Here is a 23862-nt window from a genome sequence, read left to right on the forward strand (position 1 = left end):
GCCCCATAGGGCTTCCAAGGAGCAGCTGGTGAATTCGAACTGCCAACCTTTTGGTTCAGTGAGCCTCTTTAAATTATAAATCCTGGGAAATGGAAGTTGCAATGACCATGGAAAGCCAACGTTTTCTAATTCCCCTTTTGTGTTTTCTTACACTTTGTTTCCCAAGTTCCTAATTAAGTAACCCTTTTATGTGTGTGTGTCTGACCTTTCACTTTGAAACAGTAAGAGACCCCTTCCAGCTTTTCTTTTATTTTTGTAAAGTAGGGAATTGTAGAGAACTTGTCCTTAGAAAAGGGAAGCCCATACTGATTCAGACTCTGCACGGTGGCGACTCAGTCAATGCCAGCCTATCACTTCTTTCCTTTCTTGTTTGGTATCCAGATGGGTTCTTTTCTTTCTCAACTGGGCTCAAACTTCAGTCGATAACCAAGGGAGACCTGATTTCCTAAAAATACCAGAATTGGGGTATCTCTAGACCCGGAAATGTTTACTTTTTTTCCCTTTTGGGTTGCCTGTGCTTATTCCCGATGCGTGGCTGTTAACACAGCAGATGCATATGCATAATTTTGCACACAAACCCTTTATTTTTTCACATTGCTTACAAATCCCATTAACACCAAAATAGACACTTCTTTTTGCGGTTTCCCAGGCATTAAGAAGAAGCACGTTTGTTCTGTATTTGGCTTTTAGTTTTAAGAATAACTGTATCACAGCACAACACAAGCGCCCACATGCCATTATCTGCACAGTGTTGGCCAGTGAGTAGTACCCAGTGTTGTCAGTGAATCAAGCAGGGGTGGGAAGTTAACAAATTGGTAAATCTGTGTATTCAGGGAAACTGCCGACAACAGCTTGTATCTTCCGAGATTTAGTCTCTTCTTATCCTCATAATGTCCCTGTGCAGTGGTCAAGGAACACAGAATTAACGTCACTTGAAGATATCAACACACAAAGATCAACCTTGGCTCCTAGATACAGAGGCAGCAGGGGGGCCAGGATTCAGCTTTGCCTCTCTTGAGTCCAGTGCAGGTTTGAGCCACGTCTGCCTTCCAACCGGAGTCACCGATGACAACTCTGAGAGTCTGCCTGGCGGCGTCTTCATGCCTTGTGCTGTGATTAGCAGTGGCAACAGAGACAGTGGAGTGACACGTCTTGATAGCTGATCTAGTTGGTTCTATGAATGTCTGTAGGGCTGTGAAAGGAAACATAAATTATCGTTAAGTTGGAGACAGATTGGGCCTCCTGAAAAAAAAAAAAAAAAAAGCATCCTCCTTATTGCCTCTGTCACATAGTGAATTTCAAGGAGCCAGCAGTTGGCATTCCGATCCTGCTCAGCCAGCTGGTGGGGCCCAAGGCTGAGGGTTAGTACTGTTCCAACTGCAGCCCAGACCGGCTCAGAGAATGGCCATTTGCCTTGCGATTTTCTTCATGGTGCTTCCTCCTTTATTTTTAAAGGAAGGGATACACATGTAAGCATAATATGTGATTTAAAAGCACTCATCTAACTGAATTTATTAAGTTCCTACAAGGTGGGCCTACAGGCTCCTATAGAAATCTCTGGGGAGGCTGACACCACCAAAGTAGATTTTTTCCTTTTTTACTTAATTCTAATATGAGAAGGGCATATGTTTCCTAGAGTTTTTAAACAGAATTGACCTGTTTTAAGGGACTAGCTAGACAATAGCTAGAGGTATTACATAGGCGGTGAATAGCAACTTAAAATCTTTGTTGCAGCAGTAGCATGAAAAACTCTTCTAGGTGCACATTATTTCATTTTGATATTTCGCAAAGATCAGTGTACTCAACGCTGTGGAGGATCGAAAGAAATTAAACGGTAAGGTCCTTGCTGTCAAGAGCTTGCGATACAGTAGAAGGAATACAGTTGGCATATTTGTAAAAGTGAGGTGGAATTGGGAAGGGAGGGAAATACACCCGTTGCCACTGAGTCGATTCCGACTCATAGCGACCCTATGGGACAGAGTAGAATGGCCCCATAGGGTTTCCAAGGAGCACCTGGTGGATATGAACTGCCGACCTTTGGGTAGCAGCTGTAACCCTTAAACACTACGCCACCAGGGTTTCCTAGGGAAATATGAAGCAACATAAAGTGCAAACCACCATGCTCTGTGGTGCGAGAAGAGGGAGGCATGACCAAGGGGTGTGTTATCCAGGACACTTGCTGAAGGTAGGCTTCGAGAGAGGTTTTGGAAGTTTTGAGGAACACAGTTTGGCGTTCTCTCCAGATACAGATGAGAGAATGATCTTGGCCAAGATTTCTTTCTTATACGAGGCTTGGGTTACCCCAACAAATGATGGGCCATATGAGGGAATGGATGCTCAGATATTAAATGAGGAAGAGTCTAGTTAAGATATGTTAATGAATACCTGTGTTTACTAGATATGTAGTAAGACGTAGACACGCTCTATTTTTGCACGTCTGTCAAGGTGTGTCTTTCAAGCACTTGGGCTAATTTCCCTGTGTTTTGTAGCATTCCTTTTGGTTCTTTGTCGTGACACATTATGAGATCACACATTTGAGTCTAAGATGCCTAATTATACCTGTAGACTTTCCAGACTTAGAAACCCCTCCCAGCACTGTCATACCCCAGCGTTCCAATGATGCCTTCATCTTTGAATAATTGTTTATCTGCCATTCCCTCCTCCTCCCAGCCCCTGGCTACCACTAATATACTTTTCGTCTCTGTGGATTTGCCTATTCTGGATATTTCTGGATTGTTATACAAATGGAATCATACAATACGATTTTTCTCTTACTGTGAAACAAGTAAGAAAAGGTGTATTTTTTTTTTTAAGGTCTCTCCCCCGCATCCCACCCCCCACCCATTTCTGTGTAATCATGACTAAGGAAAATTATTTCCCTGAATAACCAGGGCATTATAACTTCTTCAGTGTAGGTTCAAGTAGGGAACATGGTAATTTCAGTGGTGATTTCTGGCCAAAGTAGGATGAGCCAGAGTGGCCATTATGGTTACACCTTTTGGCTTATTTCCAGGAAAAATACAGACTCTGAAAACACCTTTACACCATTTAACAAGAATAAAGAAGTAAAATACGTTAGCACGCTCTTCACGTGGAGTGGAAAGCTACCCATTCCATTATAATTTATTACTACTCTTCTCCAGTCCTAATAAAGGAGACCCCAGGCTGTGTATGAGCTATGGTGAAAGACTTACCTCCCTTAGTTCCCAAATGTACAAGAAGCTGTCTTCACACCTCATGACTTAGAGGAAAACAGAACTAAAGTCACCAGGGCTTGCAGTGAACCCAGCATAACTTAGAAGCCCTCTGGTAAGCCTGTAAACAAAGGTCACTACAATTTATTTAAAACTACCCATCACATTTCATTGCATGCATATCAGCTTATTTTTGATGATATTCCCTTACAAGCAAGCATATTAGTTTCTTTCCCCTTCTACTGAGCTTTGCTTTATATATCGAAACTCTTTTCACTAAATGACAATACCTGCTAAATAAAAATGAGCTAACAGAGCTATTTCTCCTGAGAGTCTCTCAAACCGTCAAGCTGGTGAACATTAATTATCCATCATTCTGACTTATTACATAAATTTGAATTCTTTTTTTTTTTTTTTTAAGTATTTGACCATCAAAAATATTCTCAGGATACTTCCAGAAACACCACAGGCTTATTAAAAATCTGAGTAGAAAGCTCAATCTTTAGTCAGTTTTCACTGTAGCCATACGGTCCCACAATTCTAAAAGGGAGGACTGGTCAAGAGAGTTTTTAAATATCTCAGAAATGTAATTTTAATTCTTGTAGTACTAGGTCCTATTGGCGAAGGTATTACAGAAATCACAGTGGTTATCCAAGGGTCTCAAATTTTAAGAGGGCTTGTAGAAAGATCAAAATATATACACAAAAAGAGCTTTAGCATCACCACTGTATAAAAATTAATGTCAGGAAACATAGAGGTCAGAATGGGTTGAAACTTGTAGGGAGAAAATGCTAATACAATTTTAAAGCAAGAAAACAGGTAAGTTTAGAGATAGCCCTGCAGCTCCAGATGCGGGGGCGGAAGGTCAGTGAAGGCAGAAGACTTAAGAGAAGCGAGCAAGGGAAACTGTTCAACTCTGTGCTTGTCTTTACTGTCTTTATTGAAGAGGATGATCTTCTGAAAAGAAAATATTAGAGCCCTCGGTAGATCAAGATGAGAGAAGAAAGTACTAGCCCTCTGTATTAGTTAGCTACTGGTATGTAACCAGTAACCACAAAACTTAGCAGCCTAAAATAACAAGCCTTAGTTACCTGTAGTTTCTATAGGTCAGGATTTCATGGCTTAGTTAGGTGGTTCTGGCTCAGAGTATCTCATAAGGTTGCATTAAAGACATCAGCCAGAACTGGGTTCATCTGATGGCTTGACTGGGGCTGATTTCCAAGATGGCTCATTCACATGGCTGTTGGCAGGATGCCTCAGTTCCTGGCTACCTCCTGTCAGGAGCCATCAAGTACCTCACAATGTGAATCTCTGTATAGGGCTGCTTGAGTGTCCTCACAATATGGCAACTGGCTTTACCCAGACCAAGTGAGCCAAGAGAAAGTAAGAAGGAAGCTGCAGTGCCTTTTATGTCCTACTCTCAAAAGTCACACATCATCACTTCCACCACGTTTTATTGATTAGCAATAAGTCACTATATCCAGCCCACACTCAAGGGAAGGGAACTAAGTTCCACCTCTAGAAGGGAGGAATGTCAACAAATGTGTAGACGTTATTTTAAAACCACCACCCCTCTCTAGCTAAGTCCAAGTCCCTATGACCCAGACAAATCACAGGCTAAGCGAACTTGAGGGAGAAATCATAGAACCACTTCCCAAGATCTTTTTGGAACTCTGAGAAAGGAAGGTCTAGGAAATCGGGATAAGAAAACGTAGTTCTGACAGGTAGAAGGGGAAGAAAATAGCTTCACACCCTGCAAACCAGGTGTAGGCTGATGTCGCTTTAGGGTCAGTTTCTGGATAGGTTAGTAACTGGAAGCTTATTGAGCAATTGGACAGGCAGTCAGTGATATGTCAGCACCAACATGGCTTCACTAGGTCTTGTCAAGCTGTCCTCATTTCCTCTTTGGATACGCTCCGCTGTTAGACCAGCAGCTGTGAACATTGTGCTTTTCAATTTCAGCAAGGTGTGTGACAAGTTTCACAGCACCTTGTAGATTTGATGGTCAGACTGATTAAACCAGGAGCAAGAAATTAGGTGCTCTGGAGGATGAAGGAACTGGGAGTGCGTAGATCAAGTAAGAGAAGAAGCAGCAGGCACGTGACACCTCCCCTTAGGTGTCTGAAACTTGTTCCAGGGCTTAGTCTGTGTAGAACCTGACTCCAAGGATGGAAGTTGCAGGGAAACTGATTTTGGCTTGATAAAAGAAAGGCTATTCTAGTAGATAAAACTCTCTGAAAATGGAGCCAAACTGATACATTCATCTCTGTTTAAGGAAGAGCTGAAAGTCTGCCCATTGGTGGGAATACCATTGAGGAGATGATTTTAAGACACCTTTTCCTTACAAAATTCTGATATTTGATATTTAAATGCTGTGACATGGAAATAGATGCTCTATTCATACTGTCATTTTTGTTTAAAAAATGACTTTGCTTTTAGTTTTTGAGCTTCAAATTATGACTTGAATAATGAAATTCATTAAAACTGTTGTATGGGATTCATATAGCAATTTATAGAGAAGGAGCAGTCAGGAAGTTATAAATTCTGCTAGTCCCAAAGAAGCATTTTCAAAAATTATAGACCCCAACTGTTTCTTCAGCAGGCAAACCAGCTACATTCTGTATTTATAACTAGAACACTTTCCCAAATAAATGATATGCTATTTACAGTGCTTTGCTGCATGAAATAATTCATTTGTAATTGGAACAAAGCTCCAAAAGTAACTGTTTTGTTCTATCAGGTAATTAATTCTCATTTTTAAAGCCTTGTATTATTGTTTCTGAAGGAAGGAGAACACATGGAAAAAGAAGTATAATTGGATAAACAATAAGCCCCTAAACCAAGCCAGCAAACTCTTGGGACGGATTGGTCTCCAGTCCAGATTTAACTTCTATTCCGTTTTTCCCCTTTATAAAAATTACAGCGTATATTTAAAGGAAGTAGAAGAAGCCTTAAGCTCAGATACTTTAAATCTCTAACTTCTTTCTGTGTAAAATAGGTAGTGGTTAAGGTTTTAAACACAGGGCATCACTTTTCTTGAAAAAACTGACCTATTTTCCTCTAGCCTCGGGCCTAGAAATAAGTTGACGTTTGTGTGGTAATGCTATTGTTTATAGGTATAATTAATTGATTGTTGTGCCTCTTTCACTTACGGTGTAATCCAGGTTCAGGCTTGACAAATATTAAGACAGAAGAGATCTCAGAAGTGAAGATGGATGCAGAGTTCCGACACGATTCAGGATATGAAGTTCATCATCAAAAACTGGTGAGTCAGCAGTTCACCTCTTTCTGCTACATTGTTCGTCTTGCCAAATCCCCTGTTAACTCTTCTTCATCCTATGCTGGAAATCAAGATAAAGGAAAGACAAATACAAAACGTTTGCCGATAGGGGTGTCATGAAAACATGAAGAAAAGACACTGCGTAGTTACTTCTGACTTTCCAGTTGCCATGGAGTAAACTCTGACTCATGGCACCACCATGTGTGTCAAAGTAGGACAGTCCCATAGAGTTTCCAAGGAGCACCTCGTGGATTCAAACTGCTGGCCTTGTGGTTAGCAGCCGTAACTCTTAACCACTATGCCACCAGGGTTTCCGTTGTTGAATACATACAGCAAAAATATACACCAATTCAAGCTTCTATATGTACATTTTCACGACATTAATTACATTCTTCGGGTTGTGCACCCGTTCTCACTCTCCTTTCCTAAGTTGCACCTCCCCCATTAATATACACTCACTGGCCCTGAAGCTCCTACCTGATCTTTCACGTTGCTATTGTCAGTTTGATCCCATATAGATAGATCTTAAAAGAGCATAACGCTCTTTTAAGGTAGACATTCTTTATTAGTTAAGCTAAACTCTTGTTCAGTTTAAAGAAGACTTCAGGGGGTATTTTTGGGTTAAGGTTTAAAGAGTTAAGGTTATTTTGGAGCAATCCAGCCTCCATGGCTCCAGAAAATCTAGATTCCGTGTGAGTTTGAAGTTCGGTTCTGCATTTTCCCTGTTTTGAGCAGGATTCTTTTGTAGAATCTTTGATCAAAATATTCAGTAATGGTAGTTGGGCACCATCCAGTTCTTCTGGTCTTGAGAAAGGAGGCAGTTGTTCATGGAGGTAGTTAGCCACACATTTCCATTTCCTCTTCCTATTCCTGACTCTCCGTCTTCTTCTGTTGCACCAGGCAAATAGAGACCAATTGTTGTGCCTTGGATGGCCACTTGCAAGCTTTTAAGACCATAAGGTTTTCAATGGCTGGTTTTTCAGAAGTAGAATGCCAGGCTTTTCTTCTGAGGCATCTCTGGGCGGACCCAAACCTCCAACCTTTCAGTCAGCTAAGCTTATGCAGGGCTTAAATGGAATCAGTTCGTATGATAGCAGCCATTTTAACTAACTTTCACACTCTTTTCTAGGAATGTTTTGTTTTGAACAGCATCCACTTGCACAAGTCTTTGGCAGTCATACTCTTCACATCACATCCACTTGTCCTTAACTGTACCAGTTGCCTGCTTTCTGGAAAATATGGATCGCAAAGGCTGTTTATAGATTCCTATGAAATACTGCATTATCTGAATAATGCTAATAGTCTAGGCCTAACATCTGACAAAATCTCAAATAAACATGTCCAAACACTACTTGGCTTCACTGGACACCTTATAGCTGTCCACTTTACACATTTGTAGCCATAGCCCTCTGTTTCTTACCTCTCGTCCTTCCTTGCTGCTCCCGCCCCCATTCCCACTGGCTAAGCTCTCCCATGTGGAGAAGACCATGGGGACTGTGCCCAGGTGGGCAGGGCTGCACCATGCTCCAAGCAGTGCTAGTCATCTAGATGTTTGGCAAGGAAGACTGCGGCTTTCTTTTCAGATGACATCGCTTTTTTCCCCTAAATGTTAGAAATGGAGTAAATGAAAAAGCACCCACTTCCTCTTCAGGCAGTTCAGCAGCTTAGAAATTCAGATTTATCAAATCCTGGATTATGTTAGGATTCATTCCATCTTATCCTTAAATACAGTACACCAAAGAAAACCATTACCCCTTGCCGTCGAGTCGATTCCAACCCTATAGGACAGAATAGCACTGCCCCGTGGGGTTTCCAAGGAACAGCTGAAGGATTTGAACTGCTGACCTTTTGGTTAGCAGCCGAGCTCTTAATCACTGTGCCACCAGGGCTGCAAGCACAGTAAGGGGGTTAAATTAATAAAGAAGGCAGCTTTATTGTACATCCACTGGTAAACAAACATCAGTCATCGATTCCCATAGTGATAATAACACCTGGGAAGTATTCTCTCAAGCACTTCACGTGCGTGTGTGTGTTTTGTTCTTCTGTAAGGTGAAAATATCTAATATTCATAATAAAGTGTGTAAGTCCTAATATTAAACTCCAAAAGAAATGCCTTTAAAGGATTATTTGTGTCTCTTTTCTCTCTGAATAACTAGCAAATCAGAACTGATTTGGGGCTCAGGTGTTCACTCACTCCCATGATCTTTCTGTGAAAGGCACGTAGCCTTGCGAAGTGTTAATCCGGTAATCCAGGTGAATTCAGTGCCCGTGATTATGAAATCAAGGGTGCTCGGGATCCGACTGATGCAGAAGAGGTTAAACAAACAAAAAAGTGGGGGGAGCTGCTGAAGAGTCAGAGTTGTTGGGGCACAGACTTGAAGATTAATATGATGTTGCATTTTATGGGAGCCTGTGTCATAGAGGAAACCCTGGTGGCTTAGTGGTTGAGTGTTACGGCTGCTAACCAAGAGGTCAGCAGTTCAAATCTGCCAGGTGCTCCTTGGAAACTCTATGAGGGAATTCTACTCTGTCCTATAGGGTTTCTATGAGTTGCAATCGACTCGATGGCAGTGGGTTTGGTTTGGGTTTTGTGTCATAGAAACCCATCTCTGCAATTACCCTGACTCCTGTAATACGACACTAACTAATGGCACCAGCAGCAATTAGGAGAATGAGCTTCCTCCACTGAGCTACTTGGTAAGATAATGTACTGTAATTAGTGCGATGAATATTATAAAATTACAGTATTTTCTTAAAGACAGCAAGATGTCCAGACTTGCATTTATTCCTGATGACTTCAAACTAGTATTATTAGCTAACTGGTGGATTTGCTTTTTATGAATATGTTGAACTAGAGTATGGGTTTACTAAGAGGAATAATAATGAACAATTTCTTATTTTCTTGCAGATATACAGTGAGCAAAACCTTTGGAAACTTGCTTTATTTTATATTGCCTTTTCAGATTGTTAAGATGTTAGTTTTCACTATGAAAATCCATCATTTTTTCCCCCCTATCTTGAGGCCAGATTGAAAGGATTATTTAGGGAGTTATTTTCGTGAATTTATGTAACAAATGTGGTGTATGTTTAGGAATAGCTTTAAGATCATCTCCTTATATAAAAAGATAATAAGAAGCCAATGTGCTTTTGTAAGTCTGCGTCAATAAAGTGGAAAAATAATGATGGCTTTCATTTTATAAACAATATGAAGAAAGTCACACAATGAATTTATCATACTCAGTACATTTTACATTGTCCTCCGAATTCTTTTTATCTTTAATCCAAATAAACAGCAAGAACAAAGCAATATTTTTTATTTTAGTTTCTAGGGACAGCATAGTGAAAATGGGTGAGTTATGTGCAACTATTGAAATTCTTATGGCCTACTACTTCTTCCCTTTGAAAGAACCCCTTCCAGCCTTGTGCTTCTCAAGGTTAATTAGTGTCCTGCTAAATCATAGTAGCTCAAAATAAGTAGCGAGGCTCCTTTTTCATCCATCTGAATGCCTTCGTTTCAACATGCTTATTCCTGTGTATTAAAAATGCCCCTCCCTCCAAGGAAATTAGGATATCTCCAGGTTTAAAGAGCTCCTGAAGCACAGTTGCTGAATTATTATGGCCTAAAACAATTTTTGTTTTAAAATAAGTAGCTGGACTCCTTTTTCATCTGTCTGAATGCCTATGTTTTAAGATGCTTGTTCCTATGTATTAAAAATGTCCCTTCCTACTAATTTCCTTGGAGGGACACCACCTCCCACCATGTTTAGAGTCGTCCATCAGGTCTCCCACTCTAAACACGCTGTGATGGGGAAAATGCTGGCCTCCTTTCAGAATTATGATCCCAACCTTTACAGCTTTTGTTAGATCCAAGAGCCATCCTCCCACCTCTCACGGAATGTTCCACCTGTCATACGGTTTCAGGTCTCTGCAAGCTTCTGCTGTGCCTTTCTAGTGGTATGTGAGAGAACAGAAGACTTCCTGAAACTGGGAAGCTACGTGGTTCCCTAGGCTGCAACTGTCATTCTTAATAAGTAGAATATGTGATTTTTCTTTTTTCAAGTAAGCACCAAATAATGAAGTGGCCAGCCAACCCAAATTTAGAATGTAAGGTTGAGTGAGGGCAGAGAATGTACTGAAACTTCTCACATACGTCATCTAAACGCCTCCTGCAATTACAATTCTTTGTCTTGATTTGTTTTCAAGGTATTCTTTGCGGAAGATGTGGGCTCAAACAAAGGTGCCATCATTGGACTCATGGTTGGCGGTGTTGTCATAGCAACAGTGATCGTCATCACCTTGGTGATGCTGAAGAAGAAACAGTACACATCCATCCATCACGGTGTGGTTGAGGTGGGTAAAGTCGGCTGCATGCTTGCAACTGGCCGGTAAAGAAAGACTGTGAGAGAAAACAGGCTCTGGATTAGGATCACACAGGTCTCTCTTCTTTGGAAAAAAATATTCCTTTATGATGCTCAAGTTGCAGCTATCCTTTTCTTTCTTTGGTTTTCATTCATTCCAGTTTATGCTGAGTGCTGTGATTAGGACATTCAGGTTTGAGCTGCTGCCTCAAATTATTATAATTTATACTGAAATCATCAAAATAATACTAATGTGATACCCGGCTTAAACAAAGTTGTGATTATTTTCAAATGACGATTTAAAAAAAAAAAAGGGTATCAGAAATTAGAAATGAAAAAAAAAGGGAAAAGTTGCTCTTTTCAAAAAAACCTAAACACATTTACAGACATCTACTCCTCATTTATTGACTTTCTCATTATCTGACATTTCACATTTACAACAATAGTAAAAAAATCTATTATTCGACAGTTTTGTGCTTTAACAACTTACATCAGCCAGCAGTGAATGCCGAGGTGCCAGGCAACAGTAATGCTGGCTGTGGTGGCTAGGTTATGTTTCAGCTTGGCTGGTCCATGATTCTCAGTGGTTTGGCAGTTATGTAATGATGTAATTTGGCAGTTGTGTAATGATGTAGTCACCCTCCATTTTGTGATTTAATGTGGTCATCCTCCATTTTCACATAATGGCAATTTTCACGTAACAGCCTCGTCTTTGGAACCTAACCACATCGATAAGTGAGGAATGGAAAGATTTCTTCATGGGGAGATTTTTTATTGTTGTTGTTTTATTATTATTACTAGTCTTAAATAGTCTGGCCTCTACATTAAACCAGATCACAGGAAATAATAGCATCTTCGAGTAAAGAATCTGGCCTTTAAATTTTCACAGGAAATCACATTGTACTAAATGGCTGAGCAAAACATACTTGGTTTTATTTGACATGTTGAACATACTAGCCTGTGCTTCCACCTGAAATATCTCAGCTTTTTCAGGGTGTTGGTGCAACGGCACTGGAGGTGGAGAGAAGACACAACAAGTGACAGTTAAAATTAATGTGCAATTCTGCTTCCTTTAGAATCTTTCCCCCCACAGGCCAGCCTGTGACTAGCAGAAGTGTACAACACAGACGTGGTTACCCCAACAAAACGGAATAGCTGCAACCTTTCAATGTCTCCTCTCAAACCTCCTCTTAAATGCAAAGTTTTCAAAAAAAGTAAAACTTTGCAGCTCTCATGCATTTAAAATACAATTTTGGCAGAAAAAAAACTTCACAGTATATGCAGCTTTTTAGTAAACTGTCTTATTAGAGAAAGAGAATTAATGCATTTTGGGAGTTACAGAATTTTTAGTTGAGTCTGTTCTGATTCGTAGAGACCTTGTGTATCACAGAATGAACCATTGCCCAGGCCTGTGCCATCTTCACAATCTTTGCTAAGTTTCAGCACATTGTTGCAGCCACTGTGCCAGTCCCTCCTTCGGTATAAAGTCCAGGTTTTTCCAGCAAAGTGAACTTCTCACTACCCCAAGGAAATGTGCTCCCAACCAGTCTTCGTTACAGGAGTGCAGGAGGAGTTTAAGTCAATTCAATTTGTGGTGAAGCCAGAAACCTCATTTTGTTCAGCACTTAAAATCCCCACAAACGAATTGTTTACAGGAGCTGCTGATGGAAAACAGTTTGGAGTCTTATTTCCCCTGTTCATACTGTGTGGATGTTCTAAAGTGAAGGGAAATGACTGAAACGCAGGAAACAGAGCAAGATGAAAAAGAACTGGATGTCTCACAGACTAGGTTACGAACACATAAGCAATGATACGTCAGTAAGTTTGGGATTGCAATTTTCATAACAGTATTTCTGAGCTTGTGGCTCTCAAAAGAGCGAATGATACATTATCATTACAAAAACCAAACCCATTGCTGTCGAATCAATTCTGACTCATAGCGACCTTATAGGACAGAGTAGAACTGCCCCATACAGTTTCTAAGGAGTGGCTGGTGGATTTGAACTGCCCACCTTTTGGTTAGCAGCTGTAGCTGTTAACCACTACCACGCCAGGGCCCCATACTATCATTAGTGTCAGTTTATCTCATTTCTACTCAGTACGATTTTTTTTTTTTTTAATTTCACATTTGGACAAATAAAAATGATTTCATACTTCCATAACTGAAAATCCCCTTCTTTTAATCTCTTTAATATAATGGTATCTCTTAATTGCTTTGAACTAGAGAATATGTCCAAGAGGCAGCTTCCTGTCTACACAGTTTCTATCAGTCCCAGTGCCTGGCTTGCTGCCATAGGCCAGAGAACTTACTGGTGCTGGGCGGAGAAGCGAGGCCTTTTGCAGAGTCAGGCTGTGCATCAGACTTGCCAGGTAGCTTTCTAAGAGGACACATCTCCCAGTACTATTTCCAGACTTTGTGATGCAGAATATACAGAATCTCCAAGTAAGAGACCAGGAATCTAAGTGTGGAAAATTTCTTCCAGGTGTGTTGGGCTTGCAGACAGCTTTGAGAATTGCTGACATACAGTGCTAGCACTCCTTTCTTTTACTTCTCTCTCTACTGTTAATAAGGAAACCTTAGATAGTTGCCATTAAGTTGACTCAAGCTCATGGCAACCTTATGCACAACAAAACGAAACATTGCCCAGTCCTGTGTCATCCTCACGACCACAGAATCCATTGTTGGAGCTGTCGTTTCCATCCATCTCATTGAGGGGTCTCCCTCACCCTTGTTGGCCTTCTGCTTCACTAAGCGTGATGTTTTCCTCCAGCAGTTGATCCTTCTGGATGACATGTCCAAAGCAAGCGAGTTGGGCAGTGTTCTGTGGTGATCCATGAGGTTTTCACTGGCTAATTTTCAGAAGTAGATCACCAAGCCTTTCTTCTTACTCTGTCTTGGTCTGGAAGCTCTGCAGAGACCACCATGGATGACCTACTGGTATTTGAAATACCAGTGATACAGCTTCCAGCATCACAGCAACATGCAAGCCACCACAGTACAACAAATTATGTGTTTATTAATAGAGTTGTTACCAGTTGGAGATTAGTGGTTGCTAGTTTTTAATTTTTAAACATCAACAATCAGTATTGATTTAATGATTTACTTAGTCATAAGACCTATGATTCATTCAGTAAGCCATTATTCATGCTTTCCAAAGGCGATGACTTTGCTTTTATTTTGCTTCAAGCAGTGATGCAGAAGCCCTTTGACCTGCCATTTCCCAAAAGCATCTAACATGTCAGAGTAGCTCTCTGGTAGCTGAAAATCATGGTGCCAGCTGAGTTATCCACTGCTGAGTGCATTTTAATATGGTCCTGCAAAGATGGAACTTTCCTACACTGATGTCCATTGGCACTGAATAGCTGAAAATATACATTTCCAATCACTCTTAATTAGGAGAAGGTGTTGGCACACAATTTCTCCTTATTGTAGGGTGTAGAATTCCTTTCATGGATCTGATCATTGTAACAGCAGAAATAAACCCATTGCCATAGAGTCAATTCCAACTCACAGCAACCCTATAGGGCAGAGTAGAACTGCCCCATACGGTTCCCCAGGCTGCAATCTTTATGGAAGCAGACTGCCACTTCTGTCTCCCACAGAGCGACTGGTGGGTTCAAACCACTGACCTTTTGGTTAGCAGCTGAGCACTTAACCACTTTGCCACCAGGACTCCTTAACACCAGAAATACCCATCCCCAAATCATCTCATTAATGATTTAAATAAGAAGACAGTTGCTTACTTAGCTTTGTGCAGAACTATGATATATGACTTTTCCTGATGAATGTACATGATACTCAAGGAATTGTAATATATAAACTGAGGAGTGCTTTCTCCCTAACCAGTTGTTGACCACCAGGATTGAGGCACCTGGCAGCCACTAATGTAGGTGTCATAGAATAGTTAGAATCACCAGGTTAAATTGGAAGCAAAGGTGGGGAAGAAATGAAGGTGGACAAGAAATCTGTCTGTGGCTTAAAATGAACAGCAGGAAGATACATTGGAAGGTCAAAGGAAAGAATAAAAAATGATGATGAATGACTAGCAAAGGTGTTGCCGAGCCTACCTGAGGAATGACTTCAATATTGGCAATAAACCTAACGAGAACTCATTATACGGAGATGTAATTATAATTAAGAAAATGAATAAATACAGAGCAGAAAACCAACACTGGGAGGTTACTGAGAGGGATGAGTTAATGTCTAGCTTGTCTAGTCTTTTATTTTGCTTTTAATCTTCCTTCCCATCTCACCTGGCTCCTTTGATGTCATTACACTCTGGTTAATTACATGTTAGTTAGCCTATTCTCCTCTCCTCATTTACCTTGGTGGCCCAAAATGGACTGTCTTAGGGCACCAGGGTTCTATTGCTTGGTCTAACGCAGTACTATTTATAATTAGCACCTATGCATCTTGCTGGTTACAATACATAATAAAATGTGTTCACTGTCCCTCCTTCAAGCTTAAAATAAATACACCAGAGGTGTTATCAACTAAGAAGACCCAAATAGAATTTTATAGTCTGATGGTTGCACTATAAATTCCTCTGGATATAGTGAAGGAATCAAGGGCACCAGAGAGTCAAGTTCAGGAAGAAAGGGGTAGGAATGGGACAAAAGCCAAAGTGTATTTGAAAGTTCTACTCAAAGCTGTTTTAGGACAAATCAATCAGGCTGTCTGGCTCAGCTCTTTGCAGTGTCTTCAGCAGTGGACGCCCTGAGTGGTGTAGACGTAAATGTGCTCAGTTGCCATCTGCAAGGTTGGAGTTTTGCACCCATCCAGGGGCACCTTAGAAGAAAGCCCAGGTGATCTATTTCCAGACTCAGCCATTGACAGCCCGGTGGAGCACAGTTCTACCCTGACACACAACAACGGCAACTGGTGGCCATCAGCGATAACCAGTTGAAGACATGCTACGGTGCAAGTGCAAAGGGCACCAGGGTTTCTCATGAAGACGGAGTGCATGGTAAAGAAAAAAAAGGTTCGACCCCTAAATGAAGACATCCCATCAGTTACTCCTGCTGTCTAATCTACAAAGTCAGGAGAGGCACCATCAGAGGTGGTGTGCATATGTGTTCCATCTCAGCAAGTGGCAAATGTGTCTGCCCAGTGAATTCATTGTCTCTTGGGCCTTCCAGAACAAACAGTACTGGCTTAAACTCCCACAGCTCTGCTTTTAGTGAAATCATATTCAGGTGTTAGAGCAGTGACCCTGTCTCAGTCCGGAAGCTCCCCTGAAACCTATTCAGCACCATAGCAACACGCAAGCCTCCACTGACAGACCGGTAGGGAGTGCACATGAGGTGCATTGGCCAGGAATCGAAGCCAGGTTTCCACATGGAAGTTCAGAATTCTACCACTGAACCATCAGTGTCCCTGCCTTTCCTCTGGTGGTAGATAAATCCATGGACATGGGTACTCAGGTCTTCATTTCTAGCTTTGGAAGGGTCAAGGATAAAAAGATGCAACCCAAATTCCTTGGATGCCATTTTGTGAAGATAACCACTTCCGTTGTAGATGTGGGCCCTCTGAGGTCGAAGGGCCAAGCCACCCCACTGCAGGAGTGGTGACAGGTGAGCACCCCTCCCAGCAACACAGGCCAGAGAGGATTAGCGAGTAGGAAAGAGGCTAAGACACTAGCTCTCTGAGCCTGGCATTTCTGGTAGGGCTCTCTTAAGTGTCTGGCTTTGGAGTTTAAAGAGGAGATAGGATGTTAAATTGCTAGATCTTCCCCTGCCCTTGATAAATTCAAATGATTGTTGACAGCCAGTGTGAAAGTTGATGTACCTCCTGGAGGAGATAAATGTTTAATAGTCCAATAATCAAGTAGCATTATGGTTTTTTTTTTCCTACATTCAGAGACAGCAGCTTTGTGCTTTACCTCCTAAGCAAGGTAAATAATTTTTTTTTTTTCCCTTAACCGTGACGCTTTTTGAAATTTCAGTTCAGAGGTGGTAAAAAGCAAAAAGACGCCCAAGTTGGAATGGCTTACTGCTGCAAACAGGCCATTTCCCGGCAAGCTGATTTGGAAAGTGAATGAAACATCTCATTATTGGCGCTAATCCTTACTGATGGTGTTTTAACTTACAAGCCTGTGGCTAATTGCACAACTACCAATTAAAGCATGGTGACCTCATTTGTTGACAGCAGTGCAGATCAAAGGGAAAGGAGAGGATGGGAAAACAGCTGTGAATTAGTCCCGCCAGGACGGTGATGTCGGAGAGCAGTTGAGCATCCATCCAGTTGAGCAACACCCTCTGACTGCTGACTGTTCCTTAGAGATTGTTGGTGGCATTGTCCTTAGAGGAAACCCTCAGGCCTGTCGCTGAAAAAATCTGAAGACCTGCAACCAGAAAACACAGGCCGCTCTGCCAGGATGGCAGAGTGGGAATAATTCATAGTGGCATGAGTGGAAAGCTAAGGAGGGCAGTGTTATGGATTGAATTGTGTGCCTCAAAAATGTGTATCAACTTGGCTAGGCCATGATTCCCGGTATTGTGACTGTTCACCATTTTGTCTTCTGGTGTCATTTTTCTGTATGTTGTGGATCCTACCTCTAAGATGTTAATGAGGCAGGATTGGAGGCAGTTATGTTAATGAGGCAGGACTCAATCTACAAAATTAGGTTGTGTCTTCAGTCCCTCTCTTTGGAGATATAAAAGAAGCAAGCAGAGAGACACAGGGACCTTATAACCACCAGGAAAGTAGTGACAGGAGCAGAGTTTGTCCTTTGGACCCAGGGTCCCTGAGATGAGAAGCCCCTCAACCAGGGGAAGATTGATGACAAAGACCTTCCCCCAGAGCCGACAAAGAGAAAGCCTTCCCCTGGGGTTAGTACCCTGAGTTTGGGCATCTAGCTTCCTAGACTGTGCGAGAATACATTCCCCTTTGTTAAAGCCATCCGCTTGTCGTACTTCTGTTACAGCAGCACTAGAGAACTAAGACAGGCACACAGCCGAGGGAGCACACATGAGGGAGAGCTGTGCGTGTACGCAGGCTGCCTTGGGATTAACCAGTTGGTGTGTCAAGTTGATTGCAACTCCTGGGGGACCCATGTGTGTCAGGGTAGAGGTGTGCTCCATAGAGCTTTTAATCAGTGGGTGATTTCTTAGAAGTAGATCACAAGGCCTTTCTCCCAAGGTGCCTTTGGGTGGATGAGAACCTCAACCTTTCAGTTAGCAGCCAGGCCCATTAACCATTTGCACCACCCAGAGACTCCTCAGATCTTAGAGGTAAAGAACCATAGTGAGAGAAAGGAACTATTTATTTTAAACCTTTAGCTGGACAAACTGTTATAGTATCTTTGTGCCCAGTGGAAAGGAAATGTATAATCTAGAACACCATGCCCTTGCTATATTTTTCCTTTCCCAAATGCCAAATAATAGCCCCTTTCTCCTGCAGGAGAAAGATGTGGCAGTCTGCTTCCATAAAGATTTACAGCTTTGGAAACCCTGTTGGGTCGCTATGAGTTGGAATCGACTCAACAGCAGTGGATTTGGGTTTTTTGTTTTTGTTTTTATATGCATACACCATTCTTTCAGTTAAACAATTCTCAGACCTCTCTTTAACATACAAAAATTACTGAAAACATTAAAACCAAAACCGTTGTCGTCGCGTCGATTCCGATTCAGAGCGACCCTGTGGGACAGAATAGAACTGCTCCATAGGGCTTCCAGGCAGCAGCTAGTGGACTCAAATTGCCGACCTGTTGGTTAGCAGCTGTGGCTCTTAACCACTGCACCACCAGGGTTCAGATTAAGGTAAGCATGGGAAAATGTTGAGCAGTCCAAGAAGCTGAGTGTTTTTCCCTACAGATTGGAGTATCACCCAGCCTCTCCCTGAGACACTTGGATTTTTTTTCTAACTTAGCACCACGCTTTCAAATATAACAGCCTTCAGTCACCATGAAACAGCCTTCCATGGCACCAGCTTATCCTTTACCGAGCCAGCTGGGAAGAAAAAATATGTATCTAGATTTATCCAGTTATCGGTGGCTTAGGTTAGCAGCTGGTGAGGTTTTCACAAGCCTGAGCCCGCACATTTTGAGCGCCACCTGGTGGCTAGAGATTGGATCGGGCATCTGGTGGGCAGGGGCGTTCTGTGCTGCTCTTGGAGGTATCAAAGGTGGAAAGAACAAAAGAAAGAAAGAATAGTAGCTGTTCTGCAGTCTCGGCAAAGGAAGAGAGTGCCAGGCTCTTTGTCTTTTTACTGCTGGCACATGTGAACTCTTTAACGGGTTGGTTATTATTATTATTTTTTTACACACGCAATTCTCATCGCCCTTGCTTTGTGCAGGTGGATGCTGCTGTGACTCCTGAGGAGCGCCACCTCTCCAAGATGCAGCAGAACGGCTATGAAAACCCCACCTACAAGTTCTTCGAGCAAATGCAGAACTAGACCCGCCGCCACAGCAGCCTCTGAAGTGGGACAGCAAAACCATTGCTTCACGACTCATCGGTGTTCCTTCATAGAATAAGGGGGAAAGAAACAAACCCTTCTGTCTTATTATTTACTCATCACCACCTTCGGACAGCTGTGCTGTAACACAAGTAGATGCCTGAACTTGAATTAATATACAAATCAGTCATGTATTCTCTCCCTTTATCTTCTGGTCTCTACGCTTCGTTATTCTTGGGTTTTGTGGGCTGTAAAGAATTTAGCTGTATCAAACTAGTGCATGACTAGACCTCTCCTGATTATTTATCACGCGTAGCCCCTTAGCCAGTTGTATATTATTCCTGTGGTTTGTGACCCAGTTACGTCCTAATGGAAATCTGCTTTAAGGGTCGATGGCGGATGCTTCCTGTGAACGTGGGAGTTTAGCTGCTTCTCTTGCCTACGTATTCTATTCCTGATCACTATGCATTTTAACGTTCAGCGTTTTGAAGTATTCCAAATGATTTAGAGACTTGCCCACAATTGTGTTTTACTGTACAGATTGCTGCTTCTGCTATAATTGTGATATAGGAATTCTGAGGATACACGTTGGTTTCTTTGTGCCTGTTTTATGTGCACACATTAGGCATTGAGAATGGAAACTTTTTTGTCCATGTATCTTGGGATCTTTGATAAAGAAAAGAACCCCTGTTCATTGTCAGTACCTTTACTGGGGGGGGGGGGGGGGAGCTGATGCTCTGCTGGTCTTAAATTACCAAGAATTCTCCCCAAAATCTTTTTCTGCAGAATGACTGTACAGAATCATTGCTTATGACGTGATAGCTTTCTACGCTGTGTTACGGAAATAAATTAAATCAAATAACCCTGGGCAAGACTTTTCTTTGAAAGGTGACTTACATCAAATATGCAAAGTAAATCTTTGGTGGGGGAAAAGAGGTGGCTTCAGTGTCCTTTAACCAGTCTAAAACATTTCATTTACGATACCACAGAAGATGAAGAGGGAAGGGGCAACATAAGGGAATGTGGAAAGCATGCCTGGACCAACCCTTCTTTAAGATTTGTCTTCAGTTTGTATAAAATGGTGTTTTCATGTAAATAAATACATTCCTGGAGGAGTGTCATTGCGCTGGTGTGACTGATTCTATGGTGACATCTTTTGGATTGTTTAATGATCTAAAGACTAGTGGGAAAGCTTTTATCAGATGTTGGACATCCACCCTAGTTGCATCCAAGCAGAAAATTTAGGGCAACATGAGTATCACAGTGCTAGTAAAAGATAGTTAACAATAAAATGTCATAAAAATAATATTTTCACTCAGTCCAAAATATTTTGATGCTGTAGCTTGATCTTCACATTTGTTCCAAAGGAGAGATGAAAAGAAAACGTTCAAGGAAGATAAAAGCTAAGACCGGGTAATAGACATTTCTCTCTAAAAGCATTTCTCAACCTCCACACTATTGACTTTTTGTTCCAAGAAATTCTTTGTCATGGAGGCTGTCCTGGCATTGTAGGATGTTTAATAGCCTCGCTGGCCTCTTCCCACTAGATGCCAATAGCACACCCCACTGTGATAATCAAAAATGTCTCCAGATGTTGCCAAATGTCCTTTAAACCCATTGCTGCCGAGTCAATTCCAATTCATAGCAACCCTATAGGACTGAGTAGAACCACCCCATAGGGTTTCTAAGGAACAGCTGGTGGATTCATACTGCTGACCTTTTGGTTAATAGCCAAATGCTTAAAGCACTGCACCACCAGGGCTACAAAAGTCCTTTAGGGAGGCAAAATCAATCCCCACTTGAGAACTAGAGCTCTTTATTTTAAAACAATGTCATATGGGCATAATTTGTAATTGTGGAAGCTTATCCGGCTACATAGTGCTGCTAACCAAAAAGGTCAGCAGTTCAAATCCACCAGCCACTTCTTGGAAACCCTACAGGGCAGTTCTCCTCTGTCCTATAGGGTCACTAGGAGTTGGAATCAACTCAGTAGCAACGGGCATCCTGCTATTCCAAAGGACAAAGGGCACCTTGACCTGGTTGCCTGGGCTGTGTTGTTCTTGGTATCAAGTGAACCTGAGAACTAGCCAGTACATTTTGCTTTAAATTATAGTGTTTTAAACTAAAAAACACTGAGCACAGAAAATTACTCAAAATTGTTTCATTGTATCCCTATGCAATATGAACAGACTCCGTTAAAACTCATCTGAACGTGGCCTATTTTCATGAGAATCTTAATAGCATCTCCCATGCTGTGTTAAGGGCAATTAGACTGGACTGCTAGGTAAAGATACGTAATATATGATGGAGCCCTGGAAGTGCAGTGGTTGAGAGCTCAGGCAGCAAACCAAAAGGTTGTCAGTTCGAATCCACCAGTTGCTTCTTGGAAACCTTGTGGGCAGTATTTCCTTGTCCTGTAGAGTCACTGTGAGTTGGAATTGACTTGGCAGCAACAGGTATATGTATAAGCTACAGTTCTAGTTTGCCTGACTCAGAGAGAGGTAGCTAATAAGGCAGAAAAATGAATCCTAGCATAATAGTACATTTCTGATGGCCCTAATGAGGTGAAACCCAACTTTCTCAGACATGACACTATGAGACTTCACTCACAAAACAGTGTTCAACAATCATGGTAGCAACAAGCTTTCTGTTACCATGTTAGAGCTATTCAGGGGCAGGAGGCAGGATTTTCAAAACATTACATCTCCCATACTTTGGACATGTTATGGGGGGGATCAGTCCCTGGAGAAATACATCATGCTTGGTGAAGTAAAGGGTCAGCGAACAAGGGGAAGACCCTCGACAAGATGGATTGACACAGTGGTTGCAACAATGGGCTCAAGCATAGCAACAATTGTGGGATGGCGTAGGACCGGGCAATATTTTCTATGAGTCGGAGTCAACTTGATGGCATCTAACAAGAACAAATATAACATATATATATACATATATATAATAGAATTATGAAAAGGAAAGATAATGTTCTATTGATTCTCAAAATGAGAGATACTGAAAGGATTCTCCTGATGATGTGGGCATTAATCAATAGGGTAATTTACACAGAACTGAAGTGTTACCAAATAGAATTATAGGTAGTAGTTGCCCAGGTGAAAGAGCGAGCGTTTTTTTGAGGGGGAAAGAGGTTGGCGTGGCCGATCTAATGGGTGAGGAATGGCACCCCAATATAGTTTTAATTTTTATCTAACTTCTTATAAAAAAAGTTGGACATAATTTCATATGTTCAGGAGACCTTTTCTGTCTCTGAATTGTTTTTGTCTTTTATTTGTGGCTTGAAGTCTACTTGTATTAAGATTGCAATCCCTGCTGTCTTACTGGTTCCATTTGTCTGATCAATTTTTGTCCATCGCTTTATTTTTAACTTCTTGAATTGCTGTGTTTTAAGTGTGCGTCTTGTGTTCGGCAGAGTTGGGTTTTTGTAATATGAGCCGATGTGAAAATCTTTTCTTCTAACGGGCAAGTTAAGTCCATTCAGTTGCATTGCTATGACTGGTGCATTTGCTCTCAATCCTGTCATTTCTTACGTTGTAATTACTAAGTGTATTATATTTACTCCATGTCCTTTTGCCTTTTTTATTTTTGGTATACGGAAAGCTTTGCATTCTTATTCTAATGATTGTTTTTCTTAGTTACTTAGTGTTGCTATAGCAGAAATACCACAAGTGGGTGGCTTTAAGGAACAGAAAATATTTTCGCACAGTTTTGAAGGCTAAGAGTACATCTCAGGGAATGTTGACTTCTGTGAGGCTCTCCTAGTTTCTGGTGTCTGCAGATGTTCCTTGGCGTCACTTGGTGTCTGTCTTTCCTCTACCTGTGTCTCTGTGTCTATATTGCCCTCTTTATAACTCAGAAGTGGTTAGGTTTAGGAGCCATCCTACATTGGTATAACCTCATTATCATAACAAAAGAAAATCCTTTTTTCCAAACCAAACTCAAAACCAGTTTCCTTCAAACTGATTCCAACTCAGTGATCCTATAGGACAGAGTGGAACTGCCCCATAAGGTTTCCAAGGAGTGGCTCGTGGATTTGAACTGCCGACCTTTTGGTTAGCAGCCAAGCTCTTAACCACTGAGTCACCAGGCAGGGCCATATTTATAGGTACAGGGGTTAAGATTGCAACACATATCTTGAGGAAACACAAATTTAATCTATAACATTACCTTTGTACTAATACTTATTGTAGTGGTCTTCATCGCTCTTCCTATTTCTTTTTTTTTTTCTACTTACTCTTTTACTATTTGTGTTTTCCAAACGGTGTATTTAACTCTTACCGATACAATCGTCTTGCTCTTCTTCCCCCTTTTCTCTTACTTCTCCTGTTTTTCAGTTGCATTTGTTCTACTTTATCAGAACATAAACTTTTTCCATATTCTTCTTCATCCCATGACCCCACCATTGTTTTAGTTTTAGCTCAACGACTGAATATGTGAAATGCTCTCCATCCGTCCTTCTGTGACAGTTCCAGACATCTTGTGGTTGGGTGAAGCCCACCCTCCAGGTGATTCCTCAGGTAGAGCACATGTATGCAGCATTCCTGGCGCTCTGGCACATTCACAACTGATTTTCTCTGGCTTTGAACTTTGAAGGGCAGCTTCGTTGATATAATCCCTTTC

General features: G+C 41.5%; 1 protein-coding gene across 4 annotated transcripts in view; it reads left to right on the forward strand.

Moving 5' to 3' along the window:
* Window positions 1-20092, forward strand: part of APP (amyloid beta precursor protein) — a 302781-nt gene extending 282689 nt beyond the window's left edge. For all 4 annotated transcript variants that reach the window (XM_049858263.1, XM_049858264.1, XM_049858265.1 and 1 more), the window contains 3 exons: window positions 6359-6459; window positions 10678-10824; window positions 19129-20092. In XM_049858263.1, the coding sequence (XP_049714220.1) occupies window positions 6359-6459; window positions 10678-10824; window positions 19129-19230 (350 nt within the window). In that variant the 3' untranslated portion in view covers window positions 19231-20092. The remainder of the gene's footprint in view (window positions 1-6358; window positions 6460-10677; window positions 10825-19128) is intronic.
* The last annotated feature ends 3770 nt before the right edge of the window (window positions 20093-23862 follow it).

This window comes from Elephas maximus, chromosome 18 (genome assembly GCF_024166365.1).
Source record: "Elephas maximus indicus isolate mEleMax1 chromosome 18, mEleMax1 primary haplotype, whole genome shotgun sequence".
NCBI classification, from domain to species: domain Eukaryota; kingdom Metazoa; phylum Chordata; class Mammalia; order Proboscidea; family Elephantidae; genus Elephas; species Elephas maximus.